This window comes from Gavia stellata, chromosome 4 (assembly GCF_030936135.1).
Source record: "Gavia stellata isolate bGavSte3 chromosome 4, bGavSte3.hap2, whole genome shotgun sequence".
Classification (NCBI taxonomy): domain Eukaryota; kingdom Metazoa; phylum Chordata; class Aves; order Gaviiformes; family Gaviidae; genus Gavia; species Gavia stellata.
The window spans coordinates 1,237,420-1,254,892 of NC_082597.1; the positions used below are offsets into that span (position 1 = coordinate 1,237,420).

The window sequence follows — 17,473 nt, forward strand, 5'->3', positions numbered from 1 at the left end:
GGGTCCCTGCTCCATGGTCCTGCACCATGGTTCTGCTCCATGGGGGTCCCTGCACTGTGGGGGTCCCTACTCTGTGTTCCTGCTCCATGTCCCTGCTCCATGGTCCTCCTCCATGATCCTGCTCTGTGTCCCTGCTCCGTGGTCCTGCTCCGTGGACCTCCACCATGGTCCTGCTCTGTGTTCCTGCTCCATGTCCCTGCTCTGTGGTCCTCCTCCATGATCCTCCACCATGGTCCTGCTCTGTGTTCCTGCTCCGTGGTCCGGCTCTATGATCCTCCACCATGCTCCTGCTTTATGTCCCTGCTCTGTGGTCCTCCTCCGTGGTCCTCAACCATGGTCCTGCTCTGTGTCCCTGCTCCATGGTCCTGCTCCATGATCCTCCACCATGGTCCTGCTCTATGTCCCTGCTCCGTGGTCCTCCTCCATGGTCCTCCATCATGGTCCTGCTCTGTGTCCCTGCTCCATGGTCCTGCTCCATGATCCTCCACCATGGTCCTGCTCTGTGGTCCTGCTCTGTGGTCCTGCTCCGTGGTCCTCAACCATGGTCCTGCTTTATGTCTCTGCTCCGTGGTCCTCCTCCGTGGTCCTCAGCCATGGTCCTGCTCTGTGTCCCTGCTCCATGGTCCTGCTCCATGATCCTCCACCATGGTCCTGCTCTGTGTCCCTGCTCCATGGTCCTCCTCCGTGGTCCTTAACCGTGGTCCTTAACCATGGTCCTGCTCTGTGTCCCTGCTCCATGGTCCTGCTCCATGATCCTCCACCATGGTCCTGCTCTATGTCCCTGCTCCATGGTCCTGCTCCGTGGTCCTCCACCATGGTCCTGCTTTATGTCCCTGCTCCATGGTCCTGCTCCATGTCCCTGCTCCGTGGTCCTCCTCCATGATCCTCCACCATGGTCCTGCTCTGTGTTCCTGCTCCGTGGTCCTCCTCCGTGGTCCTCCACCATGGTCCTGCTCTGTGTTCCTGCTCTGTGGTCCTCCTCCGTGGTCCTCCACCATGGTCCTGCTCTGTGGTCCTCCACCATGGTCCTGCTCTATGTCCCTGCTCTGTGGTCCCCGTGTGTGGCACCCCAGGGCCATTGTCCCCCCCAGGGCTTCCAGAGCATCCCCTGAGCCTCCAGCCCTCCTCCCAGCTTCCCCAGGGTGGGGGAAGCCCTTGCCGGCGGCGGGGAAGGTGCCTCGCTTCGTTGTGTCCCCCCCGGCACGCTTCGTCCTCCCCGCACGCATCCTTCCGGCGCTCCCTTGGCTCGCCTGGTTTTGCGGGGCGGACTGCGCCCTGCACTGCGCCCCGCGGGGTGGTTACTCCTCAGCTAATTGATTCATCGCCGAAGTAATTGCATCATATAAAATAATGCGGGCGGATGCTGGGAGGCGGCGGTGGGGCCACGGGGCGGTGGGGGCTGGTGGCAGCGCGGGCGTCGGGGCTGGGAGAGAGGTTTTACCCTCTGTGCTCACACACGCTCTTTTATTTTTTCCTACTGGTTTTCCAGCCAGTGCCGTTCCCGGGAGCTGCTCTCGGTGCTCCCGAGCGGAGCCAGAAATATGATAAATATCTGCATTTTATCAATGCCTTCGTTTTTTTTAATATATCAAATGCAAATGAGCGTCGTAAAGAGAAGACGGGTCCCTTGTAAATGTGACTTCAGGGATGCTCTCGAGGGAGCCTCATCCCGTCTTTCCAGCTAAAATATATACGTTTGAGTGCTATAAATATGTGCAAATAGAGAGGCGCTAATTTAATCCCGGGTTCCGCTTTCCCGGCGAGACTCTGCAGCCTGACGCCTTCTCGGTGCGGGGGCCGGCGGCAGCGTTAGCAGGATCCGGCCCCGAGGGGCGAGGGGGGCCGTGCCGCACCCCCGGCGTTGTTGGGGTACGGGTGCCGCGTGGCCCCAGGGGTCGGGCACCCCTAAATCTCGCAGAGGAGCCGGCGGAGCTGCGTATTGATGAGGCGGGGCTGGAGATACCGCGTTTCATCTGCGTGCGCCTGCGAGGAGGCTGATGGATATCGGCGTATACGGGCTGCCAGCATCTCCCCGGGGAACGGCCGTAACTCACCGCCGCCTCGGCAGCCGGGGGCGAGACCGGCCGCCGCCGCGGGAAGGGGCTGCCCCGAGGAGCCCTGCAGCCCCAGGGTGCCAAGTCGGGGCATCTATTGCTTTTGGGGGGAAAAAGAAGTGAAAATGCACTTTCTCCCCAAGTTGCAGGGCAGGGCTGCAGCCCCCCACGGTTGTGCCCGCTCCAGTCCGTGCCCACACCCCGCATGGGACAAACAACCTCCCAAAACCCTTTCCGGGCTGAGTTATCCTATGATGCCTCAGCTTTCGGGAACTGAGCTATGTTTAACACGATTTTTTTGTGTTTGCTTCATTTTTTCACCCTGTGGCCATGGGGCAGAGCAGCTGCATCAGCGGGGATTGGGATGCTGGGACCCCAAAGGCTGCGGATATGCGGTGTGGGGACACGGTGACCCCAAAGGCTGCGGATGTGCAGCATCAGGATGCGGTGACCCCAAAGGCTGCGGATGTGCAGCATCAGGATGCAGTGACCCCAAAGGCTGCGGGTGTGCAGCATCAGGATGCAGTGACCCCAAAGGCTGCGGGTGTGCAGCGTCAGGATGCAGTGACCCCAAAGGCTGCGGATGTGCAGCATCAGGATGCGGTGACCCCAAAGGCTGCGGATGTGCAGTGTCAGGATGCGTTGACCCCAAGGCTGCGGATGTGCAGCGTCAGGATGCGGTGACCCCAAAGGCTGCGGATGTGCAGCATCAGGATGCGGTGACCCCAAAGGCTGCGGATGTGCAGCGTCAGGATGCAGTGACCCCAAAGGCTGCGGGTGTGCAGCATCAGGATGCAGTGACCCCAAAGGCTGCGGATGTGCAGCGTCAGGATGCAGTGACCCCAAAGGCTGCGGATGTGCAGCATCAGGATGCAGTGACCCCAAAGGCTGGGGGTGTGCAGCGTCAGGATGCAGTGACCCCAAAGGCTGCGGATGTGCAGCATCAGGATGCGTTGACCCCAAAGGCTGCGGATGTGCAGCATCAGGATGCGGTGACCCCAAAGGCTGCGGATGTGCAGTGTCAGGATGCGTTGACCCCAAGGCTGCGGATGTGCAGCGTCAGGATGCGGTGACCCCAAAGGCTGCGGATGTGCAGCATCAGGATGCGGTGACCCCAAAGGCTGCGGATGTGCAGCGTCAGGATGCAGTGACCCCAAAGGCTGTGGGTGTGCAGCATCAGGATGCAGTGACCCCAAAGGCTGCGGATGTGCAGCGTCAGGATGCAGTGACCCCAAAGGCTGCGGATGTGCAGCATCAGGATGCAGTGACCCCAAAGGCTGCGGGTGTGCAGCATCAGGATGCAGTGACCCCAAAGGCTGCGGGTGTGCAGCGTCAGGATGCAGTGACCCCAAAGGCTGCGGATGTGCAGCATCAGGATGCGTTGACCCCAAAGGCTGCGGATGTGCAGCATCAGGATGCAGTGACCCCAAAGGCTGCGGGTGTGCAGTGTCAGGATGCAGTGACCCCAAAGGCTGCGGATGTGCAGCATCAGGATGTGTTGACCCCAAAGGCTGCAGATGTGCAGCATCAGGATGTGTTGACCCCAAAGGCTGCAGATGTGCAGCATCAGGATGCGGTGACCCCAAAGGCTGCGGATGTGCAGCGTCAGGATGCAGTGACCCCAAAGGCTGCGGATGTGCAGCGTCAGGATGCAGTGACCTCAAAGGCTGCGGGTGTGCAGCGTCAGGATGCAGTGACCCCAAAGGCTGCGGATGTGCAGCATCAGGATGCGTTGACCCCAAAGGCTGCGGATGTGCAGCATCAGGATGCAGTGACCCCAAAGGCTGCGGGTGTGCAGTGTCAGGATGCAGTGACCCCAAAGGCTGCGGATGTGCAGCATCAGGATGTGTTGACCCCAAAGGCTGCGGATGTGCAGCATCAGGATGCGTTGACCCCAAAGGCTGCGGATGTGCAGCATCAGGATGTGTTGACCCCAAAGGCTGCGGATGTGCAGTGTCAGGATGCAGTGACCCCAAAGGCTGCGGATGTGCAGCATCAGGATGCATTGACCCCAAGGCTGTGGATGTGCAGCGTCAGGATGCGGTGACCCCAAAGGCTGCGGATGTGCAGCATCAGGATGCGGTGACCCCAAAGGCTGCGGATGTGCAGCGTCAGGATGCGTTGACGCCAAAGGCTGTGGATGTGCAGCATCAGGATGCGGTGACCCCAAAGGCTGCGGATGTGCAGCATCAGGATGCATTGACCCCAAAGGCTGCGGATGTGCAGTGTCAGGATGCAGTGACCCCCGAAGGCTGCGGATGTGCAGCATCAGGATGCAGTGACCCCAGATGCTGCGGATGTGCAGGTGCAGCGCAGCAGCAGCTCCCTGTGGGCTGAAGCCAGGCTGGCGTGTCCGTACGTCCCTCCCTCCCAGGCCCTGGGCGCACGGGGCCATGGTGAGCCGAGCATCGCCACCGGCTGCCGCGCCCCTCCGCCGGGGTCCCGGGCTGGGGGTCCCTGGGCAGCCCCCCCACTCCGGGCTGCGTTAGCAGGAGCCGTCGCGGTTCGGCAGCGCCCGGCCACCTCCTGCCTCCCCGCTGCCGTCTGTTTCCCTGTTCCCGACAGCCTCTATTTTGGTAGGGACTAGTGTTAAAAATACACCGCGCTCCCACACGGGCTCTGCGGCAGCAGCCAAGTTGCCATCACGACTCGGAGGCCGGCCGTGCGCCTGCCAGCGCCGGGGATGCTGCCTGCGGGAAGAGGCAGCGGCTGCTTGCCGGCGGCCGCGGAGGGAGGGGACGGCAGCGGCAGCGCCTCGGCATCACCGCCAGCCCCGGCTCGGCTCCCCTGGGGACGGGCGGCATCATCCTTCCCGGCGCTGATGGTTGCAAGGGCAGGATCCGGCCCAAAGCCTTTGGGCCGCCTGCCTGGAGCCCGGTGCCGCGGCAGTGACTCGCATCCTGCCCGCTGCCGGCCAACAGCGCCGGGATCTCGGCATTCAGGTCTCACTCCAGTGTGCTGCCCCGCAGTTACCGGGTGGCTTCGTTCCGGTGACTGGTGCTACCGCGCGGCTCCCCTCCTCCCTTCTGCTCATCCTCTGTTTCTCCCAAAGCCCATAAATCCTCCCGGAGATCGTTCTCCGGCACTCAGCACTGGCACAAGCACTCCCGGACAGGCAAAGCTCGTGCGGTGCCATCCCGGCTCACCGCGCCGGTCGCAGTTATGGCACAGCAAGGAGGGGAAAAAAGCTGTTTAGAGCCCAGAAATTAGGGCTGGAAAAGCCCCCGCTCCAGCGGTGGTGGGACTTCAGTAGTAAATCAGAGAAATTTTCCCAGGAGAAACCGGAGAGAGTTTTTTTTATGAGCTCCCGGAGGGAGGGGAGAGGCAGGCGATGCCGGCACTGTGCCGTGCCGTGCGCGGCGATTGCCCCCGGCTCCCGGGATTAGCCGGTGTGGCCACGAATCTGGCAAGATTGGATGTTTATTAGTGGTTTATGGCTGTGCCGGGGAGGCCTGGCCCCCCCGGCTCTCCCCGGCTATTTATCCACGGACAAGCAGTGCTCTCGTGCGTGTAAAATGTGTAAAATTATATATACATAAAATAATATATACATCTCATTTATTACATATATTGTATGTTATGCGGTTGCCTTGTTATTGCCAGGCACACCGCGCCCTGCCCTGCCAGCGGCGTGGGGAGCGTGGCTGGCTGCGGCACAGCCCAGCCCTTCCCGGCACCGCCGGAGGACACCGGCTCCTGCGGCTCCTCTCCGGCCCCTTCCCAGTTCCCGCTCCCGCTCCGTTCCCTGTTGCCGGTGCAGCCGGGGAGCACCAAACCCCCTTTATTAGCTGTTATAAAGGCGCTTGGGCGGCACGAGGTTGAACCAAACCCCGGGCTGCCGGGGACCTGCCTTATGGGGGGGGTCCCCGGCTGTGGGATACCCCGGGATGCTGCGGGATACCCCAGGATGCTGTGGGATGCCCTGGGATGCTGCGGGATGCCCTGGGATGCTCCAGCATGCCCCGTGATGCTGCAGGATGCCCTGGGATGCTGCAGGATGCCCCAGGGATGCTGCAGGATACCCTCAGTTTCTGTGGGATACCCCAGGATGCTGCGGGATGCCCCAGGATATTGTGGGATGCCCCAGGGATGCTGCAGGATGCTCTGGGATGCTGCGGCATGCCCTGGGTTGCTGTGGGATGCCCCGGGATGCTGCAGGATGCCCTGGGATGCTGCAGGATGCCCTGGGATGCTGCGGGATGCCACAGGGATGTTGTGGGATGCTGCAGGTTACCCTCAGTTGCTGTGGGATATCCCGGGATGCTGCGGGATGCCCCAGGATACTGTGGGATGCCCCAGGGATGCTGCAGGATGCTCTGGGATGCTGCAGCATGCCCTGGGTTGCTCTGGGATGCCCCAGGATGCTGCAGGATGCCCTGGGTTGCTGTGGGATGCCCTGGGATGCTGTGGGATGCCCTGGGATGCTGCAGAATGCCCTGGGATGCTGTGGGATGCCACAGGGATGTTGTGGGATGCTGCAGGATGCCCTGGGATGCTCCAGCATGCCCCGGGATGCTGCAGGATGCCCCAGGGATGCTGCAGGAGACCCTCAGTTTCTGTGGGATACCCCAGGATGCTGCGGGATGCCCCAGGATATTGTGGGATGCCCCAGGGATGCTGCAGGATGCCCTGGGTTGCTGTGGGATGCCCCGGGATGCTGCAGGATGCCCTGGGATGCTGCGGGATGCCACAGGGATGTTGTGGGATGCTGCAGGTTACCCTCAGTTGCTGTGGGATATCCCGGGATGCTGCGGGATGCCCCAGGATACTGTGGGATGCCCCAGGGATGCTGCAGGATGCTCTGGGATGCTGCAGCATGCCCTGGGTTGCTCTGGGATGCCCCAGGATGCTGCAGGATGCCCTGGGTTGCTGTGGGATGCCCTGGGATGCTGTGGGATGCCCTGGGATGCTGCAGAATGCCCTGGGATGCTGTGGGATGCCACAGGGATGTTGTGGGATGCTGCAGGATGCCCTGGGATGCTCCAGCATGCCCCGGGATGCTGCAGGATGCCCCAGGGATGCTGCAGGAGACCCTCAGTTGCTGTGGGATACCCCGGGATGCTGCAGGATGCCCCAGGATATTGTGGGATGCCCCAGGGATGCTGCAGGATGCTCTGGGATGCTGCGGCATGCCCTGGGTTGCTGTGGGATGCCCCGGGATGCTGCAGGATGCCCTGGGTTGCTGTGGGATGCCACAGGGATGTTGTGGGATGCTGCAGGATGCCCTGGGTTGCTGTGGGATGCCCCGGGATGGTGTGGGATGCCCCAGGAAGCTGGGTGGTGCCTGTCCCCGGCCCTCACACTCCACCTGTCCCCACATGCTGGAGCGGGGATGGGGCCAGGGTCGGAGCATCCTCCGCAGCCACGGCAGCCACCTCCTCCCTCCCCGCCGTGCCGCCGGGGCTCGCTGCCCGGCAAAAACGTTTAGCAGAAGTGATTTGTAGCGGAGTTCTTTGGAGACCCCAGGGGAGAGCGGTGGCAGCCGCACGCTGCAGCATTTTAAACCGCATCCCTCATCTGCACAGTCTAATACATCACGGCTTCCCGGGAAGAGCAGCAGAGCCGTGGCTTTGGGTTTAGTAACGTTTTTTTAAAGAGCTGGGTAACTTTGCCGGGCTTGCGTAGCTCCCGGTGAGTGCCGGGCGGCCCCCTCCCCTCGCCGTACGGCAGCTGGCGCGTTTCTGGGGCCGAGCCCGCTCATCCCATCCTTTTTAGGTTTTCCTTTTCCAAAAGCAGGCTTCGCTCGTGTAGGTTGAGGAGGCATCAGAGGCAGAGAGAGGATCCGAAGTGGCATCCTGAGCTGCTGCACAGTCTGTCCAGGGTCGGAGCGGGTCCGTGTGCCGGCATCCCCCGGCGCCGCGGGGCCGGCAGCCCTTCGCCGCGCTTGTAAAAACGCTGCGCTGTGCTTTTTTGTTTTATTTAAGGACTCGGACACTTCCTCAGCTATTTCTTCAAATTATTTTCTTGAGAAAAAAATTGCCGTCGTGGCACATAAACCCTCGCGGCGGCTCCCTTCCCCCAGCCGCTGCTCGCTCACAGAGGAGGAGGAGGAGGAGGAGGAGGAGGAGGAAGGGAAGACATGCTCTTGGCATCTCTGGCTCCTCATTTTCCCCTCCCAGCGCGGTGCTGGAGGATGTTCCTTGCCGGAGATGCTGCCAGCATGTTTGCACGGGATGCGTGCTGGGGCCTCACCGCAGCACTGGCGATGCTGTGCCGGGTGCTGTGCCGGTGCCATGCCGTCCTCATCGGCACGCGGCCGGTGGGGAGCAAGGCTGCGGTGTCCCCGGTCGATGGCAGGGCCGGTGAGGTCCCCCATTCCCTTTGCCATCAGCTGTGCCGCAAGCGCCGGGCTGAGCCTCGCGGTGCGTTTTCCCCCCCACCGTCTCCCTCGCCGAGACGGGAGAATTGCTGCTCCGTCACAGACCGAGCGCTCAGACAGCTGCTAAGTGTAATTCCCGGCACTTCATTAATAACGAATTATGTAAAATAAAATTAATAATGCAGGACTTCCCAGTTTAATAATCTGTGCCACCGCCGGCGCTGGCAGCACTTTGCCAAGGGGGAGCCTGGGGTGGTTACCCCGCTTTGCAGGTGGGGAAACTGAGTCAGGGAGAGATGGGGTCCGGACGTGGTCGGGTGCGATCGCCGCAGCGTGCAACCTCCTTCCCTCCTCTTTTTTTCAAGTATTTTAATTTTTAATGACGGCTTACAGGGCTGGTGGGAGGGCGGCGGCTTGACCCACCTCCGTGGCCGGCGTGACACGGCAGAGTTCATCCCCGCGTACCACGGGCTCCCGGCCGGAGTTATCGGCACGGGCGGCTGGTACGGTTAATAAGAGCAGCCCGGAACCAGGCACGGCTGTTAAGGCAGCTCGGGGTTCTGCCGGCTCCCCCACCGCGGCGGCGGGGTGCTGCTCTGCGGGGGACCTTGCATGGGGACGCCTGGCATGGTGACATACCTTGCATGGTGACACCCTGCATGGCCGGTGCCACCGGTGCAGCAGGGTCCGCGCCACAGCGGGGTTGATGGGCTCTGCGTGGTTGGGGGAGCCTGGGGCTCCCGGTGGCACGGCGTGGGTGGGGTGTCGCACCCCGGCTGCACCCTGGGGTCCCCAGAACCCCTTGGCGAGGCCGCTGCAGCAGGGAGAGACCCAGGCGAGGTGACGACTCCGGCAGGGTGGGTGGCTTGGGGACAGGGACAGGGACAGGGGCTCCTCCCTGGCCCCCAGCCTGGGACAGAGCAGGGAGCCCTCCCCAGGCAGCTCGTCCCCATGTCCCCGTCCTTGATGGCTCTTCCCCTGCTCGTCCCCATGTCCCCGTCCTTGATGGCTCTTCCCCTGCTCGTCCCCATGTCCCCGTCCTTGATGGCTCTTCCCCTGCTCGTCCCCATGTCCCCGTCCTTGATGGCTCTTTCCCTGCTCGTCCCCATGTCCCCGTCCTTGATGGCTCTTTCCCTGCTCGTCCCCATGTCCCCGTCCTTGATGCTTCTTCCCCTGCTCGTCCCCGTGTCCCCGTCCTTGATGGCTCTTTCCCTGCTCGTCCCCATGTCCCCGTCCTTTCTGGCTCTTCCCCTGCTCGTCCCCATGTCCCCGTCCTTGATGGCTCTTCCCCTGCTCGTCCCCATGTCCCCGTCCTTTGTGGCTCTTCCCCTGCTCGTCCCCGTGTCCCCGTCCTTGATGGCTCTTCCCCTGCTCGTCCCCGTGTCCCCGTCCCTGCTGTCCCCAGGGCTGTCCCAGACTCTCCCCGCCCCGGTGCCAGCGAAGTGCCGGCGCTGGGGACCCTCCTGTGTCCCAGGAGCTGGTCGCGTCCCACCCGGCCTCCAGCAGCCCCTCCCCTCCCCAAAAAGTTTCTTTCAGGTGACATCCCCAGCAATGGCACGCAGGTGACCGCCGGCCTCCTCCGAGCGCCTCACTCTCCTCTTCCTCCTCTTCCTCCCGCAGGCATCGAGTGTCCCCGGGGAGCCAGGAACCTGCCCGGGCTGGTGCAGGAGGGCGAGCCCTTCAGCGAGGAGGCCACGCACTTCACCAAGGAGCTGGTGATGCAGCGAGAGGTAGGGGATGCTCGGCGGCGCCGGGACTGGGGGGCTGCGGCACGCCGGCTCGGTGCCGGCGCAGGAGGGGCTGGCGATGCCCGTGGGACGCGGATCTCGCCGAAGGGCTGCGAGGAAAGGCAAGAGGCAGGGGCAGCTGCCCTGCTCCGGCTGCACCGCGCTGCTGAGCCGCAGCTGGTCTCTGCAAGTGGTTCGGTGCTCCGGGAAAAGCCGCACGGACCCAGCTCACGGTGCCGGCAAAGCCTCCTGCGGTGCTGGGGTCGGATTCGGCCTCGCTCTCCTCTCCGAAGCTCTCGTGTTGGTGCGTCGTGGTTTCGCCGCAGTGCCAGCGCCGGACCCTGGCAATGTCCCGGTGTGCGGGGCTCTGAGCCGGGGCCGTGCGGCTGGCTGTGCCCGGGGGCTGCCAGGGCAGAGCGGTGCCCGTGGGACCCCCATCCCTGCACCTCCGGCACTGCTCAGGGGCTGCGCCATTCCTGCGGCGGGTGGGAGCCGCGTGCTGCCGGCCGTTACACGCCGGATGATACCGACAGCATCACCGGGCGTTTGCAGCCGGTCCGTAAATCCCGGAGGCGTCGTGTTTGCTCGGCCCCTAAATCTCCCCTTGCTAAAGGCAGCGGTGGGATCGGCAGCTTCTCCCGGCAGCGGCACCGGGCCGGGGGCAGGTGGGGACAGCTCTCCCCTTTTGTTTTGTTTTATTTTATTTTACTTTATTTTATTTTATCATTCTTGGTGGAAATCAATATTGAATCATGGTCTCTGCACTGAACGTGATGGTGGCTGTGGCTCTGGTGCGCCGCGTTTGGCTGGCGTGACCCTGCCTTCGCACTCCGCCGTGCCACCAGTCCCACACCAAGGAGGACTGGGGAGGACTGGGGAGGACTGGGGAGGACTGGGGACCCAGCTCCAGCCCCCAAACTCCCACCTCTGCGGTGGGAGCCAGGCCGGGCTGTGCTGCACAGGCTGGACATCTCCTGCTCTCCCTGCTCCCGCGGCTGCATCCGCCTGGAGCGATCCTGGCGGCTCGGGGCTGGAGCGGCACAGCACGGCGCCGGGGGGGGGTCTCCGGCTTGGCGGAGGGAGCCGCATCCTGCTGGGTGCTGGGCAAGGCTGCAAAAGCGGTGACCCCGAAAAGCACCTGGCGAATGACGGCGGAGAGATGATGCTTGCAGGAAAGGAAAGTGCAGAGGAAGCAGGATGCGGCCGCGCCGGGGGGGCTCCGTCGCCCGCCGGGGGAGCTTTGCTGCTGCCCTGCGGCGTGTTGGGGTGCAAATGGGGCAACCCCCCCCCCAGCAGCCGCCTTGGCGAGAGATTGTCTGTCTCCGGGAGCAGGGAGAGCTCCGGTGGGAAGGGGGATGCCGCGTGCCGCAGCCACCCCCCGCGCCGGGATCCCCACTATTGGGCTGAGGAACGCGGATGGCTCCGTTGCGCCTCGCTGCCCATAGCGCCCATTCCCAGCCGTGGGGTTTAAATCGGGTGAGGAGCTCGTTACCGCAAGGGCCACCAGCCCAATCCCCCTCCCCGGCTTTCACCCATCCGGCAGAGTTCGGCCCCGGTCTCTGCCGGCGGAGCAGGAGGGTGCTGGGAACGGGCTGCGGGGCTGCACCGGAGCATCACCTCGGCCGGCGGCACCTCCTCCTGCGCAGCCATCCCGGGAGCGGCAGCCGAGCGCCACGCTGCCTGTCCCCAGCGCTGCCTCTCCGCGTCGGGGTGCCTTTCCCCGTGCCCCCCACGCGAAGGGGGGGAACCGGCGTGGAGCCGTATCGGGGCCCCCTCCGCGCAGATGGGGTGTGCTGAGGGGGGGAGTTAGAGCAGGGCCAGGTCTCCGCAGAGGTTTGCCGGTGGATGCAGGGCGGATGCAAGGCAGATGTGCGGCGGATGCACGGTGGATGCATGGTGGATGCAAGGCAGATGCGTGGTGGATGCGCAGCAGAAGCACAGGGGATGCACAGAGGATGCAGGGCGGATGCACAGCGGGTGTGTAGGGTTGCACAGCAGAAGCATGGTGGATGCACAGCAGATGCATGGCAGATGCATGGCGGATGCATGGTGGATGCGTGGTGGATGCGTGGGGTTGCACAGCAGAAACACAGTGAATGCAGGGCAGATGCACAGCAGATGCATGGTGGATGCGCAGCAGAAGCACAGTGGATGCACAGAGGATGCAGGGCGGATGCACAGCGGGTGTGTAGGGTTGCACAGCAGAAGCATGGTGGATGCACAGCAGATGCATGGCAGATGCATGGCGGATGCGTGGTGGATGTGTGGGGTTGCACAGCAGAAACACAGTGGATGCAGGGCGGATGCACAGCAGATGCATGGTGGATGCGCAGCAGATACATGGCAGATGCATGGCAGATGCATGGAGGATGCGTGGTGGATGCGTGGGGTTGCACAGCAAAAACAGAGTGGATGCAGGGCGGATGAGCAGTAGATGCATGGTGGATGCACAGCGGAAGCGCAGTGGATGCACAGAGGATACACGGCGGATGCAGCACGGATGCACAGCGGATGTGTGGGGTTGCACAGCAGAAGCACAGTGAATGCAGAGCAGATGCATGGTGGATGCAGGGTGGATGGGTAGGGTTGCAGAGCAGAAGCACAGGGGATGCACAGCGGATGCGTGGTGGATGTGTGGGGCTGCACAGCAGAAACATGGGATGCAGGGCGGATGCACAGCAGTTGCATGGTGGATGCACAGCAGAAGCACAGGGGATGCACAGAGGATGCAGGGCGGATGCACGGTGGGTGTGTAGGGTTGCACAGCAGAAGCACAGTGAATGCACAGGAGATGCATGGCAGATGCAGGGTGGATGCACGGCAGATGCACAGTAGATGCATGGTGGATGCATGGTGGATGCGTAGGGTTGCAGAGCAGAAGCACAGGGGATGCACAGCGCATGCATGGCAGATGCGTGGTGGATGTGTGGGGTCGCACAGCAGAAACGCAGTGGATGCAGGGCGGATGCAGGGCGGAAGCGCAGCGGATGCATGGGATGCAGCGCAGCAGCAGGGCGGATGCGTGGTAGATGTGAGGTGGATGCCCAGCAGCTGCCCGGCGGATGTGGCAGATGCAGAGGGGCTGCGCGGCGGATGCACAGCGGGCGCGTGGCGGATGTGTGGTGGCTGCATGGTGGATGCACGGTGGACGCATGGCAGACGTGCGGCAAACGCCGGAGCTGCCGAGGGCAGCAGGGCCGGTGCGGCACCTTCACGGCACCGGCGCGAGGCCCGTCCGCCGGCAGGCTTCCGGCAGCGCCGCGACCTTGCGTGGCCTCGGCTAATACTAATTGCAGAAATTGCCCTGCAGGGGAGCAGCTTTATCGTCTCAGCTGAAAAACCGCACATTACTTTCTTTTGATCTTCTGAAGGAGAAAGTATCCGGGTGCGCGGCAAGCCGCGTGCTGGGCACCCCCGGCTGGCGTTCCCGGCGGGAGAGCCGGGCAGCTGCCGGCTGCTCTCGAGGGCGGCAGGTTTGGGTGCTGCTTTGTGCTTTTCCTGCCAATTCTCCCCGGGGAACACGAGTGCCGTGGTCGCATCCTGCCGGCGAGGCTGGGTCCGGGGACGGGGGGACGATGCCGGATCCGGGCTGCCGAGCATGCGCAGGGATTCGGCGTAAACCTGTCTCCTGTCTCTGCCTCCCCCCCCTCCCCGGTTTTAATGTGCTCTCATTAAGGTCTCTTGATATTAAAATTCCCTAACTCGTGCAACTTCTCTGATTGAAACTTCGGTGTCACCAGAGCGCGGGATCCATTTTGTGTAATTACGCCGTGATTCATAATTTCAATATAGGATAAAAAATGCCCTCCGCAGCCCTTAGCCATCTCCCCGAGTGACTGTCAAGATAAAACTCTGCAATTTATGCACAGATGACTTTGCTCATCCCCGCTCTCACCCCTTCCCTTCGCCGGCTATATTTACACCATCGCGTCGGTGCTGCCGGTAATTCCTCGCTCCGTTTAAATTAGCCGTCGTTACCAGCCGCAGCTTCGCCTCCTCCCTGCCGCGGCCGGGGGGTGCGGGAGCTTGGCCCCCCTCGACCCCGTGGACCCTTGCCCCGTCGAGGTGCAGCCATTCGTGGTGGTGGATGGCGGGATCCGGCACGGCGCTGGCTGCCGGCACAGCGCGGTGAGCGGGTGCCGCTGCTTCGGTGCTGGCGGCTGCTCGGCACGGGGGTTCCTCCACCGGCTCATGTGGAAAGGGAGCAGGGGGTGCCCTTTGCTTTTGGGGGGGTTAAGTGCTGCTGGCAGGACTAAATGAGCCCCCCAAAACAAGTGGGGGGCTCCTGGTGTGGGGTACGGACCCGCTGCGGTGCCGGTGCAGGTTGCGCATGGAGAAGGCGGCACCTTCCTCTTGCCCTGTCCCGGGGGGCTGGGGCAGGAATGGGGGGGCTGGGGCAGGAGTGGGGGGGCTGGGGCAGGAATGGGGGGGCTGGGGCAGGAGTGGGGGGGCTGGGGCAGATAAGCTGCCATCTCCGTGGCAGAGCGTGGGCAGCAGCAATGCAGCGAGGGCTTTCTCCACTCGTGCATGCTCAGCCTCTGCGCCGTGGCCTGGTTTCCCCCGGCCTTCTCCTCCTCCTCCTCCTCCTCCTCCTCCTCCTCCTCCTCCTCCTCCTCCTCCTCCTCCTCCTCCTCCTCCTCCTCCTCCTCCTCCTCCTCCTCCCAAGCATCGCCTGGAGCCCACGAGCATGAGGACAGTGCTGGTTGGGCCACGCTGCTCTGCCCGTGCTGCGCCTCCCCGCTCACCCCTCTCCGCCGCAGCCAGCGGGCTGCAGGATTGCACCCGGCCCTGGCGGCGCATGGCTGCATCCCGCCGCCTCGCAGGCTGCGGCTGCCCTGTGGTGCCGGGCAGGGGACGGGGGGACGGGGGGACGGGGACCAGGGCTGTGGATGCAGCTGTGGGCACAGATGCAGCTGTGGCTGCAGGTGCAGTTGGGGGCATGGATGCAGATGTGGCCGTGGGTGCAGATGTGGCTGCAGATGCAGTTGTGGGCATAGATGCAGATGTGGCTGCGGATGCAGATGTGGCTGTGGATGCAGATGTGGCCATGGATGCAGCTGTGGCTGCAGATGCAGATGTGGGAACAGATGCAGCTGTGGCTGCAGATGCAGTTCTGGGCATGGATGCAGCTGTGGCTGTGGATGCAGATGTGGCTGCAGATGCAGCTGTGGCTCAGATGCAGATGTAGCCACGGATGCAGATGTGGGCACGCATGCAGTTGTGGCCACAGCTGCGGGCGCAGCGCAATGCAGCCAGCCGTGGGGGTCGGAAGCAGCGAAAGCCTGCGCCCACCCGAAGCGTCGCAAGTTGGTGGACGCGGGGACGCGCAGCCGTCTCCGTCCCTCCTCGGCATCTTGCGGCGTGCGGCCGGCTGCTGTAAACTGCTGACCCGCATCCCAGGGGCATCGCTGTGCTTCCTTAGCACATCCTGGAGGCTCCGGCTCAGCCGGCGCTCACCGCCCCGCACCAGCCAGGGCCTGTCACATCCCATTACGCTTGCTCGCCCGCCTCCTGCCCGCGCTCGGGGGGTCCTGCCCACCTCTCCCCTCTGCCGTCGTGGCTTTCACGGCCCCCCAGGACCTTCCAGCCCCGCGGGGAAGGCGGCTGCCCCGGGGTCCTCAGCCCCTCGCTGCCGGCACGCCGGCCGTGGGGGGCACGACGTGTGCCGCGGGCAGCCGGGACGGCACAACGCGGGCGCCTGCCCGCCGCCCTCGGCTTCCCTGCCTCCCCGGCTGCGTTCCTCCTTCCTGCGTCGACCCCTTCAGTGTCTCGCCCCATCTGGCCTCGATGCACGTGGAATTTCGATCGGGGCTCTAACAAAGCCGCAGCTGCTGGCTCGCCGCTGCCCGGGCTGAGCCCAGCGGGGTCTCGGCGCTGGCAGGCACCGGGGTTGGGGGGGCCCGTGCTCCAGCCGGCTCCTGTGTCCCCCCAGGCGGGCAGCCCCCGGCCCCGGGGTGGGTTGGCAGTGGTGGGACCGTCCCCTCCCGTAGTGCCGTGAGAAGGGTGCCGGCTTTGACCCCCAGCCTGGGATGGATGTGGCACATCGCAGTGGCTGCTGCGGGTTTCGTCCTGCTCCGGGCATGACCGTGCACCGTGCCGGACATCACCGAGGGAGGAGGGCGATGCCGGCAGCACCGGGGTGGTTGAGCCTGGCCGGCGCGGTGGGCAGGGTTGCGGGTCGCCCACTGCCACGCTGCTGCTGCCGCTGCTTTCCGTCCGGGCTGGGCAGGCGCTGCCGGGGCTCCCGGGGGACAGAGGGCTCTGGTTTGGCTCACGCCTTAACCAGCGGCTTGCAAAGCCGGTGCGGCACGGCTGAGAGGCGTCGGGCACCGGCGCTGCCCTCCCGCAGCTGGTGGCAAGGGCAGGACGAGCCCCGCGCTGCCGGCTCCGCGTTTCGGGGTGCAGCCGGGGTGGGAGTTGGGGCGTTTTGGGGCAGCCTTTGCAAGGAGACCCAAATGTCCCTCGGGGACATCCCCCAGACCCTTCGTTTCGGATTCGCCCTGGGTGGCTCCTGCCACGGTGTCCCCTCGCCCCGCACGGTGCGGCCACCCCGGCTTGGCTTTGGGGTTTGGTGGCCACCCCAGGTGTTCCCCGGCACGATGGGGCTCTTAAACCACCGCAGCCCCCTCCTGGGGTGCAGCTCCCTCCTGGGGTGCAGGGGATGGGGTGGCAGCCCCCTCCTGGGGTGCAGCCCCTTCCTGGGGTGCAGGGGGGTGGCAACTCGCTCCCGGGGCGCGGGGGGGGGTGCCCTCCTTGTCTGCATCCCTGCTGCTTCCCTGGAGCGTGGGGGGGTCCCGGGGTGTTGCCGGAGGCTCTCTGGAGGGTGATTCCCTTCGGTTTCCACGGCAACCGGATGATGGGGACATCCCCCGTCTGGCTGCGTCACTGCCCATGGAGCCAGTGGGGAGCATGGGGGGGGGGTGTCACAGCTCCAGCCCCCCCCCATCACCCTCCCTGCAAACCACCCCCCCAGTGCCGTAATGGTGGGAAATGGGCCCAAAACGTCCCCTCTGCCCCAGGACACTGGGGGTGCCCAGCCAGCCCCCCCGCCTGCTCCTGCCAGCCCCCCCAGCCCCTGCCTGCCACCCTAGTCCCTGCCAGCCCCCCCAGCCCCTGCCAGCCCCCCCCAGCCCCTGCCTGCCCCCCTAGTCCCTGCCAGCCCCCCCCAGCCCCTGCCTGCCCCCCTAGTCCCTGCCAGCCCCCCCAGCCCCTGCCAGCCCCCCCCAGCCCCTGCCAGCCCCCCTAGTCCCTGCCAGCCCCCCCCAGCCCCCCCAGCCCCTGCCTGCCCCTGCCAGACCCCCCCCAGCCCTCCCAGCGCTCCCAGTCCTTGCCAGCCCCCCCCAGCCTCTGCCAGTCCCTGCCAGCCCCCCCCA

At 64.5% G+C, this 17,473-nt stretch overlaps 1 protein-coding gene across 1 annotated transcript in view; it reads left to right on the forward strand.

Moving 5' to 3' along the window:
- The window catches only part of SND1 (staphylococcal nuclease and tudor domain containing 1), a 137,644-nt gene that overhangs the window by 90,144 nt on the left and 30,027 nt on the right, over positions 1–17,473 (forward strand). Inside the window, 1 exon segment of the mRNA XM_059816483.1 lies at positions 9,994–10,103. Coding sequence (XP_059672466.1) covers positions 9,994–10,103 — 110 coding nt within the window.